The sequence below is a fragment of the Hippocampus comes genome, unplaced genomic scaffold (genome assembly GCF_001891065.2).
Source record: "Hippocampus comes isolate QL1 unplaced genomic scaffold, H_comes_QL1_v1.1 scaffold314, whole genome shotgun sequence".
NCBI classification, from domain to species: domain Eukaryota; kingdom Metazoa; phylum Chordata; class Actinopteri; order Syngnathiformes; family Syngnathidae; genus Hippocampus; species Hippocampus comes.
The window spans coordinates 57,199-84,195 of record NW_017805152.1 but is presented as its reverse complement, the minus strand read 5'-3'; the positions used below and the strand labels follow the sequence as shown (position 1 = coordinate 84,195).

Sequence of the window (26,997 nt, the reverse complement as noted above, 5' to 3'; positions counted from 1 at the left end):
AAAGTAATAGCACACTTTAATGTTTTTTCCTAGAGTTATACTATGCATGCACGTGTTTTCTCTCTTTCATTACCTGTACTATATGAGCTGGATTGGTCCTCTATAAAATGTTGATTGATGATAAATGTGTGCTCCGTGTACTAATAACAATTATACAATGGCAAAGTTGTGCTTTTTTTTTTTTTTTTTTTTTTGTACATGTATACGTAAGATACGCTCCAAGTTGTGTGTAAGGGTAAAGAGTCTTCCATCATCATAGGAGAAAATACACGTGTTTTAAAAGTCGTTATACTGCAATACAGAATTGCTGTCTATTGAATTAGAAGGACGATTTAGTTCAAGAAATGCTAAGTTTCCTCCCCGCCTCTTGTTTTAGCTTGAGCTAAACCCTCTCTTCCTCTGTGGTGTGCTCTTCCCTGCACTGTACAACCCCACCTTTATTTCTTCTCATCAATAATACCCCCCACCCCCAGCCCACTTCTTCGCATTCTCTCCACCCGACATGAACTCCTGAACTATGGCAACCTTTTCAATGCTCACGCCTGCCTCGTGTGCTTTAATTTGGCCTCGCTGCACATGCTAAATGCTAAGACACCGCAAAAGACGAGTAGAAGAATGTTTTGTGCCATAGTTCACCAATCAGAAAATGTCTACTGTGGTGGTGATGATGATTGTAGAATAATAAATTCTTGTGAAAGGTCACGTTTGGCTTTGTTTTTCCTTTGGTGTCAAGAGAGGCATTTATAGAATCACTGAAAGATCCTCGACAGTGTTTTAAGTCTTAAGATGCACAGGCTTCTCGTGTAACGCTGTGGGCCAGCCGGTGATATCCCATCATTCGCTAAATTTTTGTCCAATGTCATTTCAACTGTTGTGTATTGTCAACGTGACCGTCTCCTTACGTCGGATTTGAAATTTGCCGAAGAGCCCAGCTCACTGGCTCACAACAGCATCACTATTTTATCCACGGATGGGTCAGTCAAGGAAAGCAAAGTTCGACGAGCAATGCCTGTAGCGACCCGCGCACGTGAATACATTTGAAGATCAGCATCTCCGGTGAGTACGAGGATCCTGGTAACAAACGGCGCTTTGTGTTGATTGGAGCGCAATTCAAGATGGTGAAGTTTTGTTTTACAGGGCATGGTGGACACATGGATGGGCAGCGAGATGATGGCTTGATGGAAGAATGAATGGACGCCAAGTGTGTCATAAGGAGGTAAAAGAGCGGCGAGTTTAATTGTATTTGTTGGTTGAAATGTCCCAGGTCAACTTAAGTGGGAACCGCAGCTAAGATACAAATCATCTAGTCTCGAGCTCTTCAGTAATTGGAACGTACACTATGAGGCCGATGGCTGAATGTGCAGCAATTTAAGAGAAGCCCCTTCCAGCTGGAAGCCAGCTTTGTGTGCTACATATAATGACAGATATTTCTGCAGAGCGGACCGGATTTGATCATTATTGTGTTCGTCGGAGGGGGATGTTATATCTCGCAGCATATTGGTGATGATAAGGTGCACCTGCTTTGTGCTACGCTTCATTGCAGTGGACGGCAGTAACAGCTCCTCTTCTTCACTGATTCTGCTGTCCAACGGAACTAATACTGCGCTAATTGCTGCCTTTTAGTCATAAACAATCTGATTTTTTTTTCCTGAGTTTACCTGGACAATGCTAGAGGGACATCGAGCCATGACCCAACAGGAACAATTCATGAAGTGACGGGGTCGTGTTGCAATAGCTTTGCGCGTCTACTAGTATTTCTTTCATACATGAGTGCGAATCAAGCAAATTTGATTGTAAGCCCCACCGGGTTAAAATGTTAACGCGATTAAAAAAAGGATGATGATCGTGACCTTTGACATATGTGAAGTTTCACGGGATAAGCTAAATGCGGAGGGGTCACCTGGGACACCTGAGGCCAGAGAGTGTAAAAAAGCGACATTGCAGCACATTGGGAGGAAGAACGAGATGAGAAAGGCAAAGTGACAAAAAGCAAAAGAATGTTATTTATTTCATTCAGCGGATCTAGAAAATGCTCAAGAGCATGACGGAGAAGCTTATTGGATTTATTTTACACTCCCGCTCTCACTCACCCACACGCAGCCCAACACACACTTTGGTTAAGCACAACATACAGTGTTTCACTCCATCAAACATACAGTATGCCTTCACCATTGATTCACTCCGTGCCTCCTCGCTTGATCAATACGTCAGTCTTTTGTCTAATCACACACACTTTCATTTCCCTCCGATGCGATCCTTCCTGTCTTTTACTGTCATGACTCAAACATAAGACTCAATGAGGTGCCGGGTGAACAACGTGAACAAAATAAACGACTCTTGCCAAAGAGATCGCTCCTTCGAATAAGTCTGCAGTACCAAATGCAATTGAGGAAATTAACACCCTTGGCCGCTGTTACTCAACATTGTGGAATAGCTCATCTTCCCATTGTGTACATTTTTTTGTTTGGGGGATAAAGGAAAACCATCACACAACCTAATGAGATCCAAGACAAGCGCCGTGGCAAAAATAACTGACTGACGCTCTTTCTTATGGCAGGAATTTGTCATCACCCATCTCATGTTGGAAAATAGATTTGGGTAACCAATCCAATCTCTCTCTATGTACTGCTTGATTTAAGTTTCGGCTGATGAGATGACGGTCAAAAGTCACATCCGCGCCTCCGCACATGCATACACGTAGTTCCCTCGGGCCGTGTCTCTGGCCACGAACGCCATAAATCACAGCTATGACACATTAGCATCACGCCAGAATCATGCCACACTTCACCATATGTCCTCCCTCCGCCCTGGAGTCACCCCCATCTGGTAACGCACACACTGGGCTGAGTGCACGCGCATTCGTTCTCCGTGCACAAGCAACAGTATGCGATGAGGAAGTTAGCGATACACAAAAGCGCCCAAATTGTAGTTGTAAGTAATTGCTGTTGATTGTTCGCTGTCTGGTTTCTGGGAGGTTTACTGGCACTCTAGTAAACCTCCCATCTCATCTTCCTCCTCCACTTCCTCCCCCTCCTCGCTGTCTCAGAGCGCTGGCCTGAGGGGGGAGAAGGTTCCAGCTCACTGAGCGCCGAGCCTGCAGTCCTACTCTCGAGCAAGAAGGATGGGAGACTGTGTCAATGTTGGTTTAGACACCAGGCCTCCATGTTGCACCGACGCTGGAGCGATTGTGGACTCACCATAACACAAGGTAGTCATGAGTTGTTTTTCAGCAAACTTTTTCTGCGACAATTGCCCAACAAGTGATGTTTTACAATTGCAGTCTTTATACATCATTAGTTTTCAAATTTCTGATTTTTTTTTTTTTTTGTGTTATTAGTTTATCTCATTCACCCTTTCATGCAACCTGTAACCCGATGACATGATACGCTGTCCACTGTAGTAACCTCGGTCCCTGAAAGGGTTAAAATATGATTTGAATTATTTTGGAACCGCTTTCCACATGCTTTTAACATTTTGTCAGTTTGCCCCAAGAATTGGACAATAGATTACAGTTAAATGAATTGAAAATAATATTTCAAAACGAGCAAGAATTACTCTATTGAACTAAAACCTTTTTTGTTGCATCATTTTTTTTTCCAGTGAACCTTCCAGTGGCAACTCATCATTATTGTTTTCACTTTAACCTTTCCTCTATCTTCCTCCATGCCTACTCCAGCCCTCCATCATTCCTTCTGCCAGCTTCCTCTCTTACTTGCAGCTTGCTCTTTTTCCTTCAGTCGACCTCATATCCGACCTACGCCTCTCTCTTTTCCTTCTTATCCACTCCTTTTACCACCTTTCTTTGAGAATCGCTGCCGCGTCTCCCTCCCGTACTCCCCTCACCGTCACTCCTTCAACATCCCACCCGCCTGTCTCTCACTATAGAGGTGGAATGCCATGCTTCTCTTCCTGAAGTCATTTCTATGTTAATGAGTCTCCTTGTGAGATAACGCGGGCAGTGAGGGCCTCACGTGTGCGTGCCCACATGCGCACACACTGCAAAGGTGATAGGACCTGTCACTGCTCTCTCCCTTTTTGATCTGCCCCTGCATTTCTGTATCTGTAATCCCTTCCCTCCCTCCTCTGTGTTTTTGATTCTTTAAATTCACCCGTTTCCTCCTGACTGTGACAGCCGCTTTCAGTCAGAGCATCGTGTTGAAGTTAGTGCACCAGACAGTCCGTTAGTTGGAGCTCTAAAACACTGAGTCAGATTGACACATGAGCAGACTGTCTATATCTGTACTGTATGCGCGTGGAAGCGGAAAGTGGACAAGGACTTTGGTCTACCGTGGCCATGGATGGGGCAAGGTTGAATGATCTGTTGAAATAACACAGTGCTGTCTTTTAGGGGTGTCGATATGCGCGCGCACGCACGCACACACACACACACACACACACACACACACACACACACCGTAACTTAATATTACTTCACTTGACTAATTTACATGTTTACTTTAAAACCAATCTGAATTGTTAAAACCATGCGTACTCGACTTCAGCAACCTATTCTGTTTTTATTTATTGATTAACACAATGTCCCACCTTCTTTGCAATTTGGGTTGTTTGTAGGTACAAAGATCCAGTGCTGTGACGCTATGTGTGCTGAAATAGGCAATGCATTGGAGTTTGAGACAGTCATATCTGTTAGACTGCTTGTGGCACACACACACACACACACACACACACACACACACACACACACACACACACACAACAACAATGTGACAGTATGTTAACTGAACTGTGAAGCTCACGCTGCCTTGTGTGAAGGCCGTGCAGGAGAGGAATCATTAAAAACGGTCCGTGGCTCTTTAAGTGGCGTTTCTGCTTCTCTCCCGGGTACTATTCTTCATGCATCACTTGCTTCGAGCTCTCTCGCTCTCCCCCATCTTCATTCGTTCTCTCCCTCCCGGTACTGGATAGAACAGAGACGCGGACTCCTACATTCAGAACCACGGACAGCTCTCCAGGCGCATGCGGCAGAATCTGGCGCCGCCGGTTAGGGGTGTGGCAGGAGCGTCAAATTTGCACTTTGCTGCTTAAAGGTGAAAACATTCTCATGACTTTTTTTTTTGTATGAAACGTTGTTGTAGTTAGAAGTGGTGGTTAGAAAAACACACGCGCGCGCACACACCATCATACAAGTTGTCTGTTTTCTGTCCAGCTGTGTATTCGGTCTCTTCCTCGTTGACACGAGCCTCCCACTCTTGGCTTTTATAGTCTTGCAAACGGTGGGCGGGATGATGAGCATAGCTCGTACGTGATTGGTTATTCAAGGACCATTTCCCCCAGTTGACCAATCAGAATCGAATGGCGTAGCCCCAGGCGGACTTTGAGGAGACGCGCGGTTAGTTTTGGTTTGTGTTGGTTGGACCGACGGGAGGAGGAGGAGGACGACGAGGAAGAGTAGGAGGAGGAGGAAGGCTGTCACTGTTATTTTTCGCCACTCCATTTGTGCCAACAGACACGTTTATTGTCAGAAGCGAGAATCTGCCCGTCGTGAAGACGTCCCCATTTTGCTGCCTCTTTGATGAAAAAAACAGCCGCTGTATCCAGCTCGAGAGTGGACGAATCTCGACCTTGGATTTCGAGGGAGAAGATGTCAGTGTGGCAACAGCTGGAAAGGGAAATACGACAAATGTCGGTCCACTCTCACAGTAGCTGACGTGTAGGCTTTGTTTGTTAGAAAAAGGGGCGAAAACCACCTATCTCGCCTCGTAATTTGGAGCTCCATGACGTGTTCTACATGCAAAGCGGTGAGTCTCGTTTAGGGAAAACAACACCAAAAAAAAAAAACTATAGGCAGTGGTGAAGATGCTGACTGTGCCGGCTGCTAGCTGAGTTGCTAACTCCAGGAAATAATTGACTGAAGTAGGCAGACGATGTGGCGTTTTTTGGACTGAGTGAGGACAGTGTGGGCTAGTCGAGGACAACCGGTGGTCGTCAAAGCTCCGGTGTGCGCGCGTGTGTGTACGTGAGCTCGTGTTGGTGGTGGTGTTTCGATGCGCCACCATCCGCACCCTTTGCCATCAGCCACACGGGACAGAAAACCTCGTCGACATGTCATCCCAGAAGCCCGTTTGTTAAATTTACTCTTTCCCCAAATCTCGCGTGGAAATAGCTGGAGGGGGGGGGGGAAGCCCATAAGAGAGGAGGTGAACAAAGATTAAGCCCAAACAGGAGTCGCCTATATGAAGATGCTGATGTGTGACCGCGGCGTCCAGATGCTCGTGACGACGGTGGGCGCGTTCGCCGCCTTCAGCCTCATGACCATCGCAGTGGGGACAGACTACTGGTTGTACTCGCGAGGGGTCTGCCGCGTGAAAAGCAGCGGCGACAACGACACGAGCCGCAAGAACGAGGAGGTAATGACGCACTCCGGCCTCTGGCGGACCTGCTGTCTGGAAGGTACGTGACCAGTCTGGATGACCTGTGTGCGTGCGTGTTCATCGTTTGTCTTCCGCTCTCCCATGCATCAACTCCAGAATACCTTGTTACATTCCGTCACAAAGCCCGTAGCTCAGTTGACTCATGTCAAATAATTTTCCCCCTTTGAAGTAAATTGAAATCCCAGTAATCCGTTCCTGCAGACCCCCCAAAACCACCGCTATTTTTTTGTAGGGCTGGACGGTTAATTGAATTCAAGTCGACATCACGGTGGAGAAAGGCTGCAAATTGGAAAAAAAATAAAAATAAAGCATCTGCTTAATTTCACTCTGCAGTATGCTTTTTTAAATATCAATGCATGGGTGGCATTTATTTATTTATATAGTGACTATACGTTTGCCCTTATATTGTTGTAATCTGGGCTGATTACATGATTGACTGATTTAAGGTTAACTCACTTGTTTGGTACAATTTTGTTGTAGTGAAGGCTTAACGTCAGTGTTTATTGAAGTAGAAAAATAAAATGTCTCAAACTGTTTAATGGTTCATTAGCCTTTGTTTAGCCATAAACCTGCCCTTTAAGACCAAAACATTTCTGTACAATAAATCGCAACCCCTCTCTAAGTACTCACTTGACAGCGACCAACTTTACATAATTTGCAAATGAAGATCTTCTAGCAGTTCCTTGTAAATGTACTTTGCGTAAGCTAATCTCCTACCGTGACTCCAGCGAGTCTGTTATGTTTTCCGCCACGTAGTCCGTTCACCTCTCCTGAGTTGAATTCAAAAGGAATGAGGGGAGCCGCTTTGATTGGCCAGGAGTCAAGTCGACTGTGCTCACTCCCACAACGGCGCAAACGCCAATTTTTACCGGCATGCGCCTCCGAATACACCAAAAGAAAGATAAATCCACTCGTTAGACCGCGCCTGTTTCCGCTATCATGGAACAGACAGCTATTCAGCCTTGTTTGGTTGTAGATGCAGGTCCAAAAACATGCAGTTGGCTTGATGAGGGAACATCCTGATGTATACTTGACCAAGCCCATACACGTCCAGATAACAGCCACATTCAGACACAGCATATCATAATGCCATCTATTCAGCACTAGATGTGATTCTGCTGTCTTTTTTTTAACTCTTTGTCTTCTTCAAGGTATACTGGTAGAAATTAGAGCAGAAAAGTAAAAAAAAAAAAAAAACCAAAAAAGAGTGACCTCTATAAAACACTTTTATAGACGATCAAGTGCATGCCAAAGCCATAGGTGGCACTATAACCCCAACACTGAAACCTGTTAGAACATCACAGGCTCTGCAGTGAAAACCTGCGCAGTTTGACGTCTATTCAAAAGCCAGTGTCGTTTTGTATCAGTGAATGAAGAGTGGTAAGCACTGTTTAATGACAGCAAGAAGGTCCTCGGTTTGTTTTTTCTTGTGAATGGTTTGCATGTTCTCCCCATTTTCTGTGGGTTCTCTCTGGGCTCAACCATAGTAAAAACATCCGTGTTTGGTTCCTTGAAGACTTATCTCAAGGCGTTAGTTGTTCACTTAAGCTATGTGTCAGCCCAGTGATTGACAGGTGATGGAGGGCGGGAGACAGGATACACACAGGGCCTCCTAAATAATCTCGGATTGGCTCCAGCTTCCCTGTGTCCCCAAAGAGGACAAGTGCAATTGTAAATGCATGGCCTTTTGTTATGTGCGTCATGTCAAATCCTGTGTTTAGGTGCTTTGATATCTCTATTTAATATGGCTTTTACTAGCAATCTTTCAGACAGCTGGCTACAAACCTCACCTCACCTCACCTCAGTCTCACTTGAGAAGCAGTTTGTCACTAAGGCAGTGCGAGAGGAAAAACAGCCAAACTCAAAAAAAGTCTGCAGCATTTCAACTCGATGCCCTTCAGGAATCAAAGTACAAATGAATAGAGGGAGGCCTTTTGTCATAGAGGATTTTATGTTCCTCATTATATAGGAGGTTCACAGAACACCCATGGAGATTAACGCTCATAAACAATGATCACGTATTATAGTCTTATACATTGTTGTAGTTTTTTTTATTTATTTTTTTATTTTTTTAAAGCCCCTCGGAATAGTTCCTGGAAGTGCCCTAGCAAGTTCTTTTACATTTTTTTAACAGAAAAGGTTATTTCAAGTCCGGGGATATTTCCTCTGCTACAATACCTTGTTACTTATATTTCCATTCAGATCTGGGTAAAATATTTTATCTTCCAAGCGCCTCACAGGGAAGTTACGAATATCAACATTAAAAAAAAAAAAAAGAATGTAATCTTCACCGTGACTTGAACATTGTAATTTCCTGTAGAATACTTGACTTGAGCTATCTCGTGACAATTTTCTGCATTGGTGCAGGTCAGATTTGCATTGCCTCTAGATAAAATATGTGTGTACGTGTTCTGTGTGCAGCCAAACATGACCATCTCATTCTGGGGGGCATAGGAGGCTATTACAGGGCCAGATGGCACGGGTCTGAGGATCGCCTGATGGACAGACAGACGCACACTCCTAGTCTTGTAATTGGATGAGTAAATAGACGAATTCAAGGATATTCCCAAGCTATCGCATAAGCGGAGCAGTGGGGGCAATAGAGAAAGTTAACACAATGTCAGCACAATGTCAGTTTACACACGCGCGCGCAGTGGCTCACATGCAAAATGGCATGCGGGGGAGGATGTGCTCAGTCATGTCCAAACATCGTCACCCTTTTATCATTCACAGTAGCCTCATAAATTGACGGGAAATTGACATCTCTGACTGGTGTACCATCTATGTGGCTTCAGAGACAGACTAAGTGGAACACAGAAAGTAGGGGAGGTGCATCATATTTGATGTGCACTGGGCTTGACGATGAAGCAGTCATGCATACCCACTGCAGCGCATTTTTACCATGTCATAGTTTCTCCCCTGATCACACAAGAGAGAAAAAAAAAAAAAAAAAACATTTGTTGTCCTTGATAGGCTGCGGTGATGAATGAGCAAAGAATCCTGGAAATGAGCAGGGAAGGGTTAGTGGAGACTCAAACGCTGAATGAATGAAGCACATGGCTGGAGGAGGAGCAGAGTGTGCCAAGTGATGGATGAGCGTTGTCTGACCTCTGCTTGAGAGGAATCTCTGGGGAGTGTTTCACCCTGCTGGGGCCCACCTGGTAATAGAGAAGTTTTTTTTTTCTCTAAAAAGACAGGGACAAAACGATCACCCAAGTGGTAGAATGAACCACAAAGGAGGAGGTAGGAAAAAAAATAGAATGAATTAGAAATAGGCAATCAGTCAAGATGTAGGGGGCTGTCTGTGTTTTGGATGAAAAAAAATAATCAACTGATGGAGAAGGCAGGAAGTGGGCTGTGTAAAGGAAGAGACAGCGTGTCTAAATTATTGTGTGAGATGAATGTGGGAAAGAAAGCGTTGAAGGGTGTGAAAAAAGCGGCTCAAGATGAAGACGAGGGAACCAGAGGATCAAACGACAAGAGAAGGAAAAGCCACACTTTTACTGTCCCAAATAGTCACACTCAATTTGGCGTTTCGACTTTTTGTTATCTGCATCCAATCTTTTGAAGGATCACAATGTGTTCACGGTGATTTTTTTTTTCTGTGTAGGAATTTTTTCAAGAGAGAGAAAAAAAGTTGGTTAAGGCAAAATAGAGAAGTCGAAGAGAAAAGGTGCACAGCGTCATCACAGGACCAGGCCAAAAGGAGATGTATAAAAATAAGAATGGTTAAGTTTGGGAAGCGGTACTCCAGCTTCATCCCCACATTCAAAAAACATGCATGGCAGGCTAATGGAACACTCTAAATTGTCCCAAGGGATGATGGTGAGTGCGAATGGTTGTTCGTCTATGCGTGCCCTGCGATTGGCTGGCAACCAGTTCAGGGTGTCCCCCGCCGACTGCCCAGAGACAGCTGGGATAGGCTCCAGCACCCCCCGCGACCCTCATGAGGGTAAGCGGATTAGAAAATGGATGGATGGATGGAAGTTTGGGAAGCCTAAAAACTATATCAAATATAACGGAAGTCTTTCCAAAGCTTTAGAGCGACTCTTGCGATGGATCAGTCGCAAGGAAATTGATGAAAATGTATGAGAAAATGAAATGAGAAATGTACAGCAGGGAAGAGGAAAATAAATCTCCTTTGGTTGAGCCGTAGGACTCAAATAATGGAGTGAAAAATGGCAGGACAGTCTGGGTTGCAGAAATGACCAAAAGATGAAACCCAGTGTGGAAATGGCTGACCAGAAATGGCAGTGAAGGTGTGTGTGTGTGTGTGTGTGTGTGTGTGTGTGCGTGCGTGTGTGTGTGTGTGTGTGTGTGTGTGAGAGTTTTGCTGAGAGATGTCCTCAGCAACCAGAGTTGTGACTCGAAGACCACAAATAAATTTAAAAAGGGATGAAGGGGCCGGACAATTTAAAATGCCGAGTGTTGTGTGGCTTTGTCAAAACCGTTTTGCTTCCACTCAGGGGAGACCATTTGGTATTCAAAGTGTGCTCTCACGCAAGCACTCGGTGGTTCATTTGAATCAAACGCTACTTCGTCTTACCACACAAGTGATGCCGCTCTTGATTATTTATCAATATATTTTAGAAAGCGTCTGACATAGATCCCAAATCACTTTCATTCGTGGTTCAATTTTTGGCGGGGAAGAGCCAAAAAGCTTCTCTGGTGTTGGCAGGCTGTGGTGTAGATGACTGATGAGTGCGACGTGTCGAGTGGCGATGTTGGTTGTTTGAAGTTAGTTAGATATTCGATATTCAACAGATCACTTCACTAGCAAGTGAATTATTAATGAATTAAACATGAATATGCCTGTGAAGGGCTTGTATTTTATGTCGGGAGTGTCCCTACACATGCCGGAAAATTTTTCGAACCCGAAGGTCGCACGGCAGCTTGTCTCAAAAGCGTGCTTTGCCTGCTCTTGAATTGCCATGACTTTAAATCGGGCGTCGCCAACCTTTTTGAGAGGGAGAGCTACTTCTTGTGGACTGATTGTGCGAAGGGTTACCAAATTGATACAAGTCTGAAATGACATTATTTGCTCAAATGACCCGTTGCCGCTAACACTCGTACCCCCGCATGTGTTCCGGAATTCAATACCTTGGAACTGTTGACGTATTCTTCAAAAGCAGCGCCAGCCTAACCCCATGTCCGCTTTTGAATGGAGAGAGCGATGTGATGAGAACATTTGGAATCGAAAAGCGTTTTAGCCAAGAGAAGGGTGAATATGTGTGCTCGCGGATGAACAAGCTGAGAAAAAAAAAAAATGGGAAAGAAAATGTGAGCTGTGCATCCAAGCACAACGCACCTCGCTCCCTTTCATCAGCCATCACCGTGGAAACGAGTTTCTTCCTTGCCTCTCCCTCTCTTTCCCTCTCTCCTGGCTCCTCTCTCCTTCTCCTGAAAGAAGTAATCAGAGAGAGAGCGAGGTAGACGCACGTTCGGAGGGAAAGAGAGGAAGTGGTTCCGTCACCCACGCTGAGCTGTCAGAGGCGCTCGGAAGAAACAAGCGGCCCAATTTGCTCTCCTGTTTAACTTCCTTTCCCTCACCCTCGCTCACTCCATCCTCGTCGTCGTCTTCTTTGGTCACGGATGTGTTTGTGTGTGTGTGCATCTGGCAGGTTTGGGTCGCACGCAACTTTTGGAAGACACACCATCTGATTAGGGACAGCTTGGAGGCGTGTTATGCCTTCATTAGTGAGCGTTATCAGTGGAGGGGAAGAGATGCGACAGGAGAAGGTCCCTTGCTGGATTTTGGAACAGATGTTGTTTGCCATCTTGATTCCCAAAGCAGCCGGGTTGGGGTGAAAGTCATTATTTTATACCCATCTTTCTATGAGCTTCACCGAGGTTAATATTTTTGGCGTGACAGAGAACCACACGTTCACCTTGCCATGACCATATACAGTACCGTCAAACCTCGGTCCACAAACTTAATTCATTGCGAGACGATAGAATGTTTGCGAACAGGAGTCGTTTTCCTCATTTGAATGATTGAAAATGGATTGAATCGGTTCCCGTATTTTTATGTGTGCAGTTAAAAATAAATCTACTCACGGTCACTCGTCTAGCCACATCAGCTGCTTTTATTACTCCTTTGTTCTTAAGAATAGTAGAGGCGCTAGATTTCACCCAACTGAACTACGCTGTGAGATCAAAAACCCAAACATCATTCACATGCTTAACTATCATTTCTTTCTTTTTTGAACCGTAAGCTCAATTAGCCTCTCTAATAGCATTATCCCTTGCACATTTCACCTGTGGTGACCCGGATGTGGAGGGTCCGAGAGAACTTTGCCTTCCCTCGTCTTAATTCTTGCAAGTCCTCAAGAGTGGGTAGGAGGTGACCGAAGATTCTCTCGGCAGTTCTAACTGTCCGTAGCGGTCGGATTTTTTTGATCCATCTTTGTGGCGGCGCCAAACAAGACCGCGATGCTTGGTTGTGAATGAAATCTGAGAAAGCCCACACAAGCATCGGGAGAACGCGTACCTCCATACGGAACGGCTCATGTTGAGATTGGAATCCAGAACCTTTCCACTGTGTCGCTGCTTGTGTGACTGCCGCAACGCAATTGGCTCGATGTTTCCCTATTTCATGAGTGTTTTGGGTCCTTTAAATAATCAAACAGTTTGCTCGTGCATTCTTTTGTGTGTGTCCGTGTGTGTGTACGTATTGTTGTATGGGTGGGGAGTGAGTCACATCAAGGGCGCGCAGCTGGCACCTCATACCCAATTCATCACAAATGTTGGAACATTTGGGCGCACGCTGTTGTTTGTGTTTGTCTTCTGCAATTTAACCTTGTTTGGAGGCATTGTTTGCTTGCTTCCAGTGGTGTATTGTTGCTGCTCGGCATGCATAGCCTTGTTCTCCTCTCCAGTAATTTCGCAAGAGGAACCAGTAACACTGATTCACATGACACGTCGTGACCTTTCTTTATAATAATAAGATGCTGTCATGCAAGATCCCCACCTCAAATGTTTGTGGCCCCGCCCTCTTTTCTTTGCAGGAATCGATTCAATGAGTCACCCCTTGCCCACTTTAATATAAATACTTAGTTTGTGGTACTTAGTTCAGCTGTATGCAGTTATTCCTAGCCCCCCCCAAAAAATTAATCTTTCCTTTGGATAGTCCGCTGGCATGGCTCCTTGGGGCCGCATTTCAAGTCGCTTTGTTTGAATCAATGTACTTTATACTTCAGTCATGATGATTTCATGTCTCAGAAAATGTCCACTTGAAGGAACATACATGCTCCTGTGTTGTAATTCAGCCAGGAGGACAAAGCGGGCTAACGTGACACACCAGATAAAACACAGAAACACTCAAACAGAGGAACACACCGAACTCTCTAGCCCTATTCTCTGAATCCCACAATGCCACAGTTCTGCCCTCGGCCCACGCTGACCTTTGGGAGGCACATGTGTCCGGATAGATGTGCCCCACTGCATTTTATGCACTGTATATGCAATGCAAAGATGACATGCAGTTTCCCAGAGATGGGCATCCCATTTTGGGGATGGAGGACGGAGGACAGAGCACCAGGGGTGGATGTCAAAACATATTCATTGAACCTAAGCTGATCGCAGCTTGCGCTGATGTGCAGCAGCTGTCTGCAGCGGCAACAGAAGAGCGCAAGACATCAAAAACGGCGTGCGGGCTGTCGGATGGACGGCGTCAAATGTTTGCGCCCATTTAATGAGAAATCTCAAGTCAAGTCATTAGCCTCACAAAGTTTGCACTTTACCATCTTTTCTCTGAGCCACAATTGACCAATTACAGCGGTCACAGACAAATGCAGATTCTTCACTCCTGGCAGGAATTTGGGCCAATCAAATTATCTCTGCTGTGACGCTGTTATTATAAAAGTTAAACATTTCAATCTTGAGGCTTTAGCCGACAGCTAAGAAACAGTCCCATTGAAACAACCCTCACAAAAAAGAAAGCACCACACCAGATTTGGAAATGCAATTTAAAAGATGTTATCCTGTTGTTGTGACCTGTTTTAAAACGAGCGCAGTACAACTCCGGGATGAGTGCCACATTTTTTTTTTTTTAAATACAAAGACTTTTATTTTCGTCCTCTCGGGCTGTGATTTATTGTCTAGTCCAGTCGCAAGAATAACACATTGTGTTCCAAATGGAGCAGGAATGGAAAACTGTAAAACGCATAACTGATCATTCGTTACCATGTAAGTATAGATAAGCGTCCTCTCGCTCCGATCAAAAGTCTGCATTAATTATAAACATGAAAAACCTGAAATCTATCAGTCGGCATCGCGCCCATCAGGCCATGACTGCTTCTGCTGGATTCATCATCTTGTGGAGGATGTCAAATGCGAGAAACTCTTCATATGCAAATGCGTCAGCGGCACATTTCCTCCCGTTCCTGTGCCGGTTTATGGCCAAACCTCTTTCACCAGCACTTAGTCTCTTGCCATCCGCCTTCGTCTCACCCCCAAAACCATCCCCCCCCCCCCCACCCCCCACCAACATCGACGCCTCCTCATCCCCTGTGGTGTTGACCGTGTGTGAATGGGACAGGATGATCGGAAAGGAATAAACCACACACGCACACACGCACACACACGCACACACCTGCGAGTGTGCTGTGGGATGCGCGTGCGTGCGAGCACTGGAGGACTTCCACAAAGGAGGATGAGTCACTCCAAGGCGAGCTCGTAGCATCCGCAGCCCAGTCGATACGACACAAACACACACTTCCCCCTAACAAACACACACTGTATAAATAAACCAGAGGCTTTCACTCACATGCATGACGGATAGTGTTCATGTGTCACTTTAATGAGCTTGGTGTCGGTTTGTGTAGGCACAGCTGACGGCTGCTGTAGTGTGTGTGTGTGTGTGTGTGTGTGTGTGTGTGTGTGTGTGTGTGTGTGTGTGTGTGTGTGTGTGTGTGTGTGTGTGTGTGCGTGTGTGAGTGCGTGCGTGCGTGCGGTTGTTTGGATTCGCAGCGGTAATTGTGCATGTATGGGTGCCTGTGTGCGGTAGGCATGATCAGGCTTTTCATGAGTGTTTTCTAGTATATAAGAGGCGCAGCGATGAATTGACAACTCATCGATTATCAAATTGATCGGTGAGTATTTTGATCATCGATTCGATCATTTCATTTAAAATTACCCAAGTACTCGGAATGGGTAAATATAGTCCGATTTCTGTCGTCCTCCATCAAAGCAGGCTTTTTATCTTTGTGTTATTTCGAAGGAAAACATTTGCAAACATCCGATTTCACTTTGGAAAACAATAAGCAACATTTTTGCCAATGTTCTGACAAATTACAGAGCAAACCTGTAAGAATCCGAGTTGTTTTATGTTTGTGCATTTTCTGCACTGTCCATGGAAAGAATGTCCTCTTTTGGACAAAAGGGATGGAATTTTTTTTTTTTTTAATCCAATTCATCCATTAATCAACAACATAATTGACAGAGTAATTGATGATCAAAATGATCGTTAGTCGCACTTGCACCCCTGCTGCACATCAAATTAATTTTCAACAATAAATTGAAACCACTGTGATTCTCCTTTTACTGCTATTTTTTTTTTCCTCTCTTATCTCCTTTTCCAATATTCCCAATTTTCACCACTGGCGGAAAAGTAATAAGATGGAGGAATAAAGCATGAAACCTCCAGTGAGAGTGAACACAATTAAAGCCCGGAAATCAATGTCTTTTTTTTTTTCCATAAAGCCAATGGCAAGTTCAACAAATGCTATTTCACAAACATTCCTGTTCTCCCTCTCCAGGAACCTTCCGAGGTGTGTGCAAGAAGATCGATCACTTCCCCGAGGATGCTGACTACGAGGCCGACGCCGCCGAATACCTCCTGCGTACGTTTATGAATAAACACACCTCCTAACTGCGCCACGCTTCATTCACCCAGCCATGTTAAACCGTCATAACAGCCTCTAATTACATTTTTAGGGTGTGACTTTCTCTTAGCGGGGCAGGCATGTGCAGTTTACCATCTAAAAGATCGCAATGCTCAATTGCACTTTGCGGTGGTGAAAATAACCGTGCGCTCACAATAATACCATGATAGCATATATGAAAGTGGTTATCACAATGCAAAGGGCTGGCAACGAAAAGCAAAGGATGTAACGTCTCGAAGCTTGACGGGCTTGCTGTACCGACAATTACTGATTGGACGGTTGCCGTTGGAGGCAGCGTGGACTAACAACATCAAAGCACTGAAGAGATGGATAGGCCACTCTTATGCTGCCTTGGCTGAGATAAATGAGGATTGTTTTCTCCTCTTTCTCTGCAAGGCGAGAGATCCTCATTGGGGAAGATGCATAACCCGCGCACGGGCTTTTATCAACAACTGTAGCGTGTTAGGAAGAAAAATGACAAACTACCCTGTGATTTCCACATACATCCATAAAAGTATTCGAAGAGAAAATGGTAGGAGGATGTATTTTTGTTTTCCTCTGATTGTAAACTGTTAAGATGGATGGAGAGGGAAATATTTACAGCAACCGGGTGGAGGGGCGAAAAAAAAAAAAGGGGGGAAAAAATTCAGCTGGAGCTTCTTTTTCATTGCTCCACTGAACACGGAGTAACCATCCCCAGAGGCCGCCAATTTGAGCACAAGCCTGAAAGCCTGCCAGCCAATAGGGAGCCAAGACCTAGTGACCGGCATTTCATTCAGCCCAGGGATGTGGGCTATGGGGGCGGGGCCTGTATGCTCAATCGCGCTACACCGTCGGTCAACCGCCCTTTCAGCAATGTTTTGTAACTCAACCAAAACAGATTTGCATGAAGTTTATCATCGTTCTTGGACAGGTATGTTTTCCATGTGTCAAAGCCTTTCACACAACTCGGTTCCAGTATGACAGGCCGTTTGTCGGAAACCTTCAGTATGCCATCACACCGAGTTCACATATGGGATCCTGACAAATATTTCTTATTATTTGGCCTGCATATGTGTCCGTGAGTCTCTCCATCTGTCTTGGTTTCATCAAATGTGACGGGTAGCAATGGTTACTGCCGAAATATGCCCTGAGCAACTGTGATGTCATTTTCAGTCGACAGCAAGTGGCAAAATGGCCGCCCCTGAGATGGTTGAGTGGGGGTGCATATAATAAATAGATTATTGTAGTTTTGACTTGACTTTCTCTTGAATTCCACCACCAGTTTAAGTTTGCAGTCACATTAAAGAAAGAGAACAAAGAGAAATATGCAAAACAAGCACATATCTTAACCTTTGAGTCTGCTAGCTTAATGTTAACCCTAATTAGCATACTTTAGCCCTTTAAGCAATGGATTGAACAAAAACGGTGCGGCACAACATGTGGACAGACCACTTAACTGTACTCACAATCATATCTGCATTAAAAAAACAAATGTGAATGCCGTACTGCTGAGCTGAAAAAGAGAAAGATGTAAAGCATTACTATGAATTGCACTTGAGTTCCGGTGTGAGAGTGTTTTAAGATTGTCCGTGTAGTCACGGAACAAAATAAACTCATATCTCAAGGCACCACTGACAAAAAAAAAAGTAAATCAAATCTCTTGTTGACTCGCTAAAACCTTGGCATTCGGTTTGAAAAACAGCTCAGGGCGCTCACTTGTGTACTAGTAGTCATCAGTGGAGGCATTGTGACATCCATTGCTGCTATTTTGGTAACCTGTACTGTGGGACTGCCAAGTGTCATTAAGCTAACAGCTTGCTTGAACCTAACAGGTGCAGTGCGTGCCTCCAGTATCTTCCCCATCATGAGTGTGGGGCTGCTGTTCTTGGGAGGACTCTGTGTAGCCGCCAGTGAGTTTTACCGCAGCCGACACAACGTCATCCTCAGCGCAGGAATCTTCTTTGTCTCCGCAGGTCAGTGTGCACTGCAAATGTGTCCCGAAAGTGGCATAAAGTAGGTCTGCTTTTTCCAATAGGGAGGATCTTTTTTTTTTTTTTTTTTTTTTCCTGCCGCAAATGGCTTTTCGCGTCGGATGTTAATGTCAACTTGATTTCCCGTTCAGGTAGTCAAATCAAAATTGTTGTACTGTAGTCAATTGTTCAGATGCTCGTTTTTAAGTCAGTGAAGCATGAAAGAAATGCATTGACTGGAGTTTGTGCTTCACTTTGTTTATCATAATGAACATCAAAATAAGAGCCTGAAAGTAAACTTTAGTAAATGCATATTCTGGTCGGATTAAATGAATCAGAATTGAATTTGTGTATGTGGATATAGATGCTGTCTAGTCTACATTTGCATGTCGTTTCATGAAAAAATTGAAGTGAGTTTGCATTATTGCTGTAATCTGATTTATGATTAACTGATATATGCTCTGCTCGTTTGGTATAATTTTGTAAAGTTGTCCGAGTGAACACTTAAAACACGGCAACGTTTTAACGACGTTAACAACTTCAATTATAGGATATTACTTTTTTTGTTTGTTTGTTTGTTTGGTTTTTTTTTTTGTTTGCTTCATGTTTTACTTGTGGACATAGGACACAGCAGCCAGTTGAGATTTAAAGCACGCATTGATACAGCTGCACATCATCAGCCTCCGTCTCTCGACACACACACACACACACACACACACACACACACACACACACACACACACACACACACACACACACACACACACGTGTCTGCTCTTGCCCCCTGACACACAAAGAGGGCTGTAATTGCTGTTCAGTGGGATGTGGAGGGCCCCACTGGGGTTTTGTAGTAAATTCTTGAGGCCAAATTGGTAATTATTTACCACAAAAGTGTGAGGCTGATTGTGCTTAATTACATCCAGCTAATTGTCCCCATTCTGTACGTTCCACCACACTGCATGAGCACTGTATTCTGGACTAATGATATGGAATAGGAGAGCCCAGCTGCGTGCGTGCGTGCGTGCGTGCGTGTTGTCCCTGGCGTATTTGTTAGCCGCATTGCTTTTGACTGGCTGTCCGTCTCTCTGCACGCGACAGGCTTTGGATCTCTTGAAAGATGCCAACTAACTAACTCGAAATATATTTGCAAACTCAGAAGCTGTAAAGTCGAAACAATGCAATTGTTCAGAAATGTAAGTAGAATTCGGTCAAACCCATTCAACATATTTACTGTAAATGTCGATAATGTGCCAATGCAGGAATTTGTTCCATTTTGATCTCTTGGAAGACATTTTGGAAATAGATAACAGCTGTTCACCTTGATTTTTGCATGTGACCCATTGAAATTGATTCTGAATTCACATTTACAAAGATGTTGTGCCACAGCCTAAGTCCTGAGATGCAAAAACATTCACGACAACTTGATTTTGTGAATTGACAGAAATTTATTTATTTATTTATTTTTTGTATGTTCACCAGAAAAGATCCTTTCTTCCTCTGACTTCTCTCGGTTTATTCAGGACCTTTGGATTAAATTCAGGCTGACGCTTGTATCTAAGTGTTTTTTTTTTCCTTTTCCTTGCAGGCCTCAGTAACATCATTGGAATTATTGTCTATATTTCGGCCAACTCAGGCGATCCGGGCCAAAGTGACAGCAAGAAGTCCTACTCCTACGGCTGGTCGTTCTACTTTGGCGCTCTCTCCTTCATCATGGCAGAAATGGTGGGAGTGCTGGCGGTGCACATGTTCATCGAGAAGCACCGCAAGCAGCGGGCCAAGTCCCGCACCGAGCTCATCAAGAAGTCCGCCTTTAGCCGCATCCCCTCCTATCGTTACCGCTTCCGGCGCCGCTCCAGCGTCCGCTCGTCGGAGGTTCCGAGCCGCGACGCCTCGCCGCTGGGTAAAGTGGGTTACACGGGGCCCGGCGCCTCCGAGATGCCCATGTACACGCTGAACCCACGCGAGGCGGGCAACGCCGCCAGCAAATCCGGCTTAGGTGGGCTGCTCAACTCGGAGAGGGAGTTCCTCCAGAGTAGCACGCTCACTAAAGACTACGCCAAGGACCCCAACCGCAGGACCACGCCTGTCTGAGAGGCGTTGCCTGCAGATATCAACCGATCATAGTAGCAAAGAGGAGGAGGCTGAGAGAGGGAGTGCTCGCTGAAGCAGGCACGGGGAAGCGCGGGGTTAAAGGGGAGCGTCTCAAATACCTTGACTGTGAACTGTGAACTTTTTAGCCTTTGAACTGTGAATCCTGAGCCCAGTGAGCATTTCAGTGTGTGTAGCACGAGCCGTTTGGATAGAGAACTCGTTCCCATCTCCGCTCCTTAACCTCATGTTTCTATAATTGGCACATTCATTTCTGATCGGCTTGTACTCATTTTTTTTTTTTCTTTTTAATTCATGGGATCGCCCCGTCTCGCGTGGTTTGCTCTTTTGGCAGATTCTCCTAAAAGGTGTAATGAAACCTAAATGTGAAGAAAGGGCGCAGGGTAGGACCTCGGTCCGTCTTTGGTAGCAGATGAAGTGCAGCATTCGTTCTCAGTTGGACTGACTGAACGATATAAATGAAGGATGCATTTGTCCGCGTGTATGTATATATTCTATATGCTTCTTTTTTATTGCTTTAATCACGGGCTGGCTTCTGTCGTGACAGAAAGACTGGACTGAAGGTGATTTGAGTTCATTCCTGTCGAGATTTGAGCTCTTTTTAGAGTTGATCTCTGGTCACTTGTTTGCTTGTTGTCAGCACTTCCGGATGGTCATTTTTGGATCATTGGTGCTTCCTTTTGACTCTTTTCTTCTCTATTTATTTCTTCAGCGACCGCGTGACGATCCGCGCCGCTCGCCTCACCTCTTCACTCCCACCACTTTTTTCGCCCTCTCTTCCCCACACTCGTCTTCCGTCTGTGTCACCGGTAGACGAGCCGCATTGAGGAAACCCGCGGAACAGAGGAGACCACTTAGCTGTGAATATGGTTCGAGACAGAGCCATGAAGACATTAAACAAGAGACGCAAACGCTCGCCCGCTACCTCCCGCTGAATATCGTTCGACAATTGTGTCTAAAGTCTCTCTTGTGCAAGGGGGGGCAGGGGGAGGGTAACAATTGGCTTTGTAGCACGCGATGTAAAGCAGACTGGAGGGGGAGTGCCATGCATTATTCAGAGGCTTTGGCCGCCCTCCATTGAGGTGTCAGTCACAGCCGCCGCGCCTTCTCTCCTCATCTCCCATCCGTGTGCATCGACTGCATGCACATACACAAACGCGCGTCTTCTATCTGTGACCTCCACAAACGCAGAACAGGTCACACCAATACATCTCCGTACGTCTCCCTGCTCGCATGCACTTCCATATAGTGCGGGTTGCTGTCACGAATAATAGAGAGTCACCTTCGAGTCTGCGTTAACATTTGGGCGTCGGCTAAGCGTTTCAGTTTATCAGCAGACGCGTGAGCCAAGCATGATTTGATGGGCTGTATTGCGGGGGGGGGAAACTCTGTGGATGCGAATGCTGAAGGAGAATGCGGCCATTTATGTATTTTGGTACATCTGAAGACGTTCAGAAGAAGAGACAGCGATGGTCAGCAAATTCGACAAACAGACAAAGCAAAGTAAAATAACTCAAATATTGAAACGCGTTAATCCGCGGTATTTTCCCATCCACTTGTGTGGGGTAGACCGTAACGAATCTCCAGTCCATGATGGCCTGCTGTGTTGTGGTTGTTAAAGGCTTCAACTGTATGTAGAGCTAGTCCAGAGAAAGACGCAAATATATTTTGAAGCGCTACCACATATCGCCTGACTCCGGGAGAATTTTTTTTTTTTATCCAATCACCAGGCAACAACTGAACGAGAGAGGAGTGAATGAGCAAGCACAGTTGCAGAATCAGAAGTGTAAAAATAGATCCAAGATTTATCCGTCTTTGCCTTTTACGCAGAACCCAGCAAAGTGGGAAATTGCCGCAACTGGATGTGCTTTCACGCAGTGTCACAGCATCCGACAATTCGCTAGTGATCAAAATAAAAGAAGCGGAAAAATGTGAAACGTCGCATTCCCTTTCACACAGGAGCTTTGACATATGGCGTTATTTCTTTTTTTTGCTTCCGAGTCACTATGGCACTGCTTGGCCAGAAATAACATAAAACGACAACAAGCAGATTTGCCTCATGACCACCTGGACAGCCATTACCTTGATAAGAAAATATGCGGCCACATTCCCCACCAAGAGAGCGTTGGTATGTCCTTGCGCTGGCCGTCCCTCACGTGTAAATATTCATTTTACAACATCAGCAGTTGTCATGGGCTGTGAAAGGGAAAATGTGCTTTTCTCTTTCAGCAAGGGCTTTTAATTTTTAAAGAAACGGAGCACACAAGGGCTTTCTATGCTCGACGTTGCACCGACATTGTTCAAAGGGTGTTAAGTGGATGGGATAGATGCGTGAACGCGGGACGACAAGGAAAAGTACATTTGCACGGGAACAAGCGTTTATAAACCAGCTCGAATAGCTAACAAGCGACAACGGTGTCGGAGCAGCGTTCCAGAAAAAAAAAAAAGTGTTCTCACTGGGCCACGTTCGCTTCAACTGAGCCTTGACGAGATGTTTTTCTCGAGTTGTAGAGTTAAGACGACTTTTCCAAGTAGTTAGAATCAAGAGGATCAAACCTTACGCACACGTAGGCTAGCGTCGTACGTTGATGAAAATGTTGTTAATCATACCTGGTGCCAAATACGACTGAAAATATTTCCTCCAGTCGGCCGCTTTGAGTTGTCATTTGGACTTTGGGGTGGGAGCAGTGTAGCGTGTCATGAGGGCCCCCCTCACATCCACATGGGGGCCCGTCAGGGGTCATTCATGAGCCATGCCAAAAGTGACGCCTCAAGTCATGCGCATGCCACATATCCGTCGGCTTTTCCGGCGCTTCCTTTGCTTTACGATACATCTCAAAATTGCACCCTGAACGTCAGACTGCTCCTGGTCAGAGAGTTTACTGGGTGCTTTTGACGCCGGCCATCTTCCTTGTACCTTCACACAGCTTGGACTGGATATAAACAAATAAGTGTGTTATTTAGTAATGCTATATATTCTATTCTAAAGGTGCCACTGTGCAGAGGACGCCAACCTCTGTCACGTATTTATTAATCTATTGATGGTCGGGGCACTGGGTGTGACTGCAGGGCCCAGATTTGGGGCATCTGGGGTGGTCGTCTGTGTATATTAATCTCGTTGAATTTTCTCCTTTAATGTGGATTGTGGAGTGGCTGAATGGTTCACGTGTGCAGCCTGTGATAGAGGCGAATAGATTTCAGAGTGGGTCAGTTAGTCAGCCGGACGATCAACACACCGCACGATGAACGACAACACTTGAACGACAACACTTGAACGGGTGACTATACTTGCGAGGACTTACCGATCATTCCCGTTCACCATAAAAGCTTCTTGGAAACAGATAATGTGATAAATGCCAATACAAAAGTTTGTAAAGATATGCCACATAATGACCAAAAATACCGTATTTGCTCACTTAGTGGCTGCGGGTGTTTAATTTCTCATGACCTGCAGAGAATACGATAGTGTCCATTCGTGGATAGATGGACTATGCTAATTCGAGTAGCATAACAATATGACATAAGCACTTTAAGCTCTGCCGTAAACGTCAATTTTACAGATGCCCTGTCTTTGTTCATGTATTGTCTTCATATCGTTACAATTACCTACTCGCATTGGCTGATAGAGAAAAATGACATTGGCCTTTGGCTTTTATTTCTTCCAAGTGGATGATGCATCAGTGAGTGGGCATTTTTTGAAGAAATATGGTATGACCATACCTTGTTTTTTTTTTTCTTAGATGCGTCAGTCACAAATGTTTACACTTCACATCCAACATAACGTGGTTTTCCTCCATTGTCCTCGTAAGTATAGCAAGGAAATTAAGGACAGTGGACAATACACAACTAACACTGGTCATTGGCCATGAAGCAACAGCACTCAAATGGTGATGGGACGAGAAAAAAAAAGTCTTTGTGAAGTGTTTTTTAAATTTTTTTCGGGGAGGGGGACAAACAATGTTTAAAACCCAGATTGAGTCAGTGAATCAAACGCGGTGGAGGATTTTGTTCTGAGATGGCGACAAACGAACTCTACACTTTGCTATTACAAACACACACTCAAATACTTGTGAGGAGGACTTATGTGCCTGCATGGTTGTGTGTGTGTGTGTGTGCGTGAGAGTTCATATCAACAAGTGTGTACGTATGTGTCCAGCTCGCCTCTCCTCGCTTGTACACGGAGTGCCTGACTTGTCCTGCCTTCAGAGTAGCTCCCACATCAGCCGAGGGGCTTTCCAGTGTTGACGTCCGACAGCGAATTACACCGATAGGCAATTCTGACCTATTTCGTATGTTGTTGACTGTCTGAATGTTGTTTTTAATGTACTCTTCACATGTATCCTGTCATTGAGGTTTGATTCGGGACTGGCAGAGGGGTGGGAATCGGGTTGGAAAACAATTTGTGGTTACCCTAATGATCGCTGCTCTTGAATCGACGCTCCTGGTTGTAGACTGTTGTTGCTTATTCTTTACCTTGCCCAAGTTTTTTCGTGTGTGTGTGTGTGTGTGTGTGTGTGTGTGTGTGTGTGTGTGGCTCAGAAGATAGTGAAGCCATCTGCTGGTTTGCTCCTCATCCAGACTCTGAAGCTCTGATTTCTCCTCGTGACCACAATTACGGTTGTATAAAAGCATTTTCAACACTTGGACTTCCAGTTGAGTTGAAACTTCCGTTGTTAAGGGTAAAATATGTACACAGGCAATTTCCCTCCAAAAAAAAAAAATCATCGTGAAGCCATTGATTTTCTAAACGATTGCTTTTTTTTGTTGCCTTTGTGGTGCTTTAGCTTTCATTTTATGTGTATTTTGACATGGAGCCGTTATGTGTTTGTTTTTTTAATGGTTTTGCCTCAAAAACTGTGCTCACTGTTGTTTACACGCAGAACATTTCCGTGGCTCTTTACGCTTGACCGACCAAGGACGATAGACTGCAAATTACAGGGTGTGTTACCAAGCGTCGACCATCAGGTGCGTTCAAGTGGCATCGTGGAAAAATTGTTGACACTGTGGTTTGCTTACATGTTGACGGATCCTCAACCAAGGTGTTTGTGTGAAATAATAGCCTGCCAAGAATCCAATCTGACTTCTTCAAAATATTTTTGACCAATTCTTTCAGACTGTTATCTAACAAAGCCATCCCTTCAAAAGGCAACATTGACGATAATTTAACACAGATTGCAATGAGAGGCAGTGTAACCAATAAAACTATGGACGGGGGGGAAAAAATATATATGCTTCAAAATGACCCCCCCCAAAAAAAAAAAAACATCCAAGTGTGCAGATGGAGTTGACAGTGAAGCTGATGCAACGTGTGCTGTGATCAAATTGAAATTATGTTGGGGGTGGGACAGACTCTGACCCTGCTGTATACCTCTGAGCCCTATCATGAGCTAAACACACACACACACACTCGCATGTGCGCGCTTGCGGACACACACACACACACACACACACACACACACACACACAAATCTATTCCCACCAGAATTCAGTAAGATTTTGTAAAAAAAAAAAAAAAATGCAGTCTTACCAATATTTGGTTTGTATTGAAAAATATTTTTTCCTAATGAATTATATAATATTTATGCTTTAACGATTATTGCTAAATAATTGTAGTAATACTGGCAAAAAATGGCAATCATATTGTCAAAACATCTGTCCAGTTAAAACGTAATAAAGCATTTTTTGTTCAATTTCTTACGACGTTCTGTCGTGGACGGGTTGCTCAGACACACAGTTGAATCTCTGTACACCTTATAAACGTAAACCTCCAACTAGCAGCCGTCTGACACGGACAAATGCTGTGAATAAAAAGCACACTTTTACTTACATTACATAGATATGATTACCTATATCTAGAGAGAAAGAGTATTATATACAGTATGATGAAATAGAAAATAAAGAGACACCTTTTCAATGCGCCTGCGTGTGACTGTTGTCATTTTGTGTGCTGTTTGCATGTTAAGTTAGTAGAGCTCCCATACCCAAACACCGCTGTGTCGACCTGCTGATCTGTTTGGATTTAGAATTGAATTTTCACAGGTATAAATGCAAACATGACGGCAATTGGATCGATATTTTCCAGGGACAAATTGCTGCCAAATCAAAACCTTTAGGAAGTGGACAGGAGCTGCTAATGGTCAGTTAAATGGGCTTTTCCAATTGTATTTATTTTAAATAAGATATTGATGGGCACTTGCCCTGTGCGGCATCTCAAGATGCTAATTAGACAACCTGAAGATTGCACGGGTGTGCCTTAGAATGACCTCACGAAAAGGCCACTCTTAAAATGTGCAGTTTTATCACACAGGGATGCTCTGGATTGGTGTAATGCAACAGCATGTTACAGTTCCGACCAAGGAGGATGAAGTGGACTGACATTTCAAAGGTCACATGATAGTGGCGGTATTCAGAGGTGGATGCAGTCGGGTAAGTCCCCATTTTTTTGCTCGGGACTCAAATGCACGGCTTAAACACTGCTGAGATCAAAATTATGTATCCATACTTTACTATGACGGAAATAACACTTCAAGATACTCTTCAAGTAAGCGTAATGACTCTGAGCATCGCTGTTGGATGCCCATTTTCGCAAAGTTGCGTTCATCCTTGTCGACACTTAGGATGATGAAGCACACCTTCCACTTGGCGCAAAAAGCAGGAGAG

At 44.6% G+C, this 26,997-nt stretch overlaps 1 protein-coding gene across 1 annotated transcript; it reads left to right on the top strand.

The window, feature by feature from the left end:
* The first annotated feature begins 4,707 nt into the window (after positions 1-4,707).
* cacng3b (calcium channel, voltage-dependent, gamma subunit 3b) lies at positions 4,708-26,255 on the top strand. Its single transcript, XM_019868384.1, has 4 exons — positions 4,708-6,411; positions 16,151-16,234; positions 18,091-18,231; positions 19,814-26,255. The coding sequence occupies exons 1-4, from the start codon at positions 6,195-6,197 to the stop codon at positions 20,317-20,319; spliced, it is 948 nt and encodes a 315-aa protein (XP_019723943.1). The 5' UTR covers positions 4,708-6,194; the 3' UTR covers positions 20,320-26,255.
* The last annotated feature ends 742 nt before the right edge of the window (positions 26,256-26,997 follow it).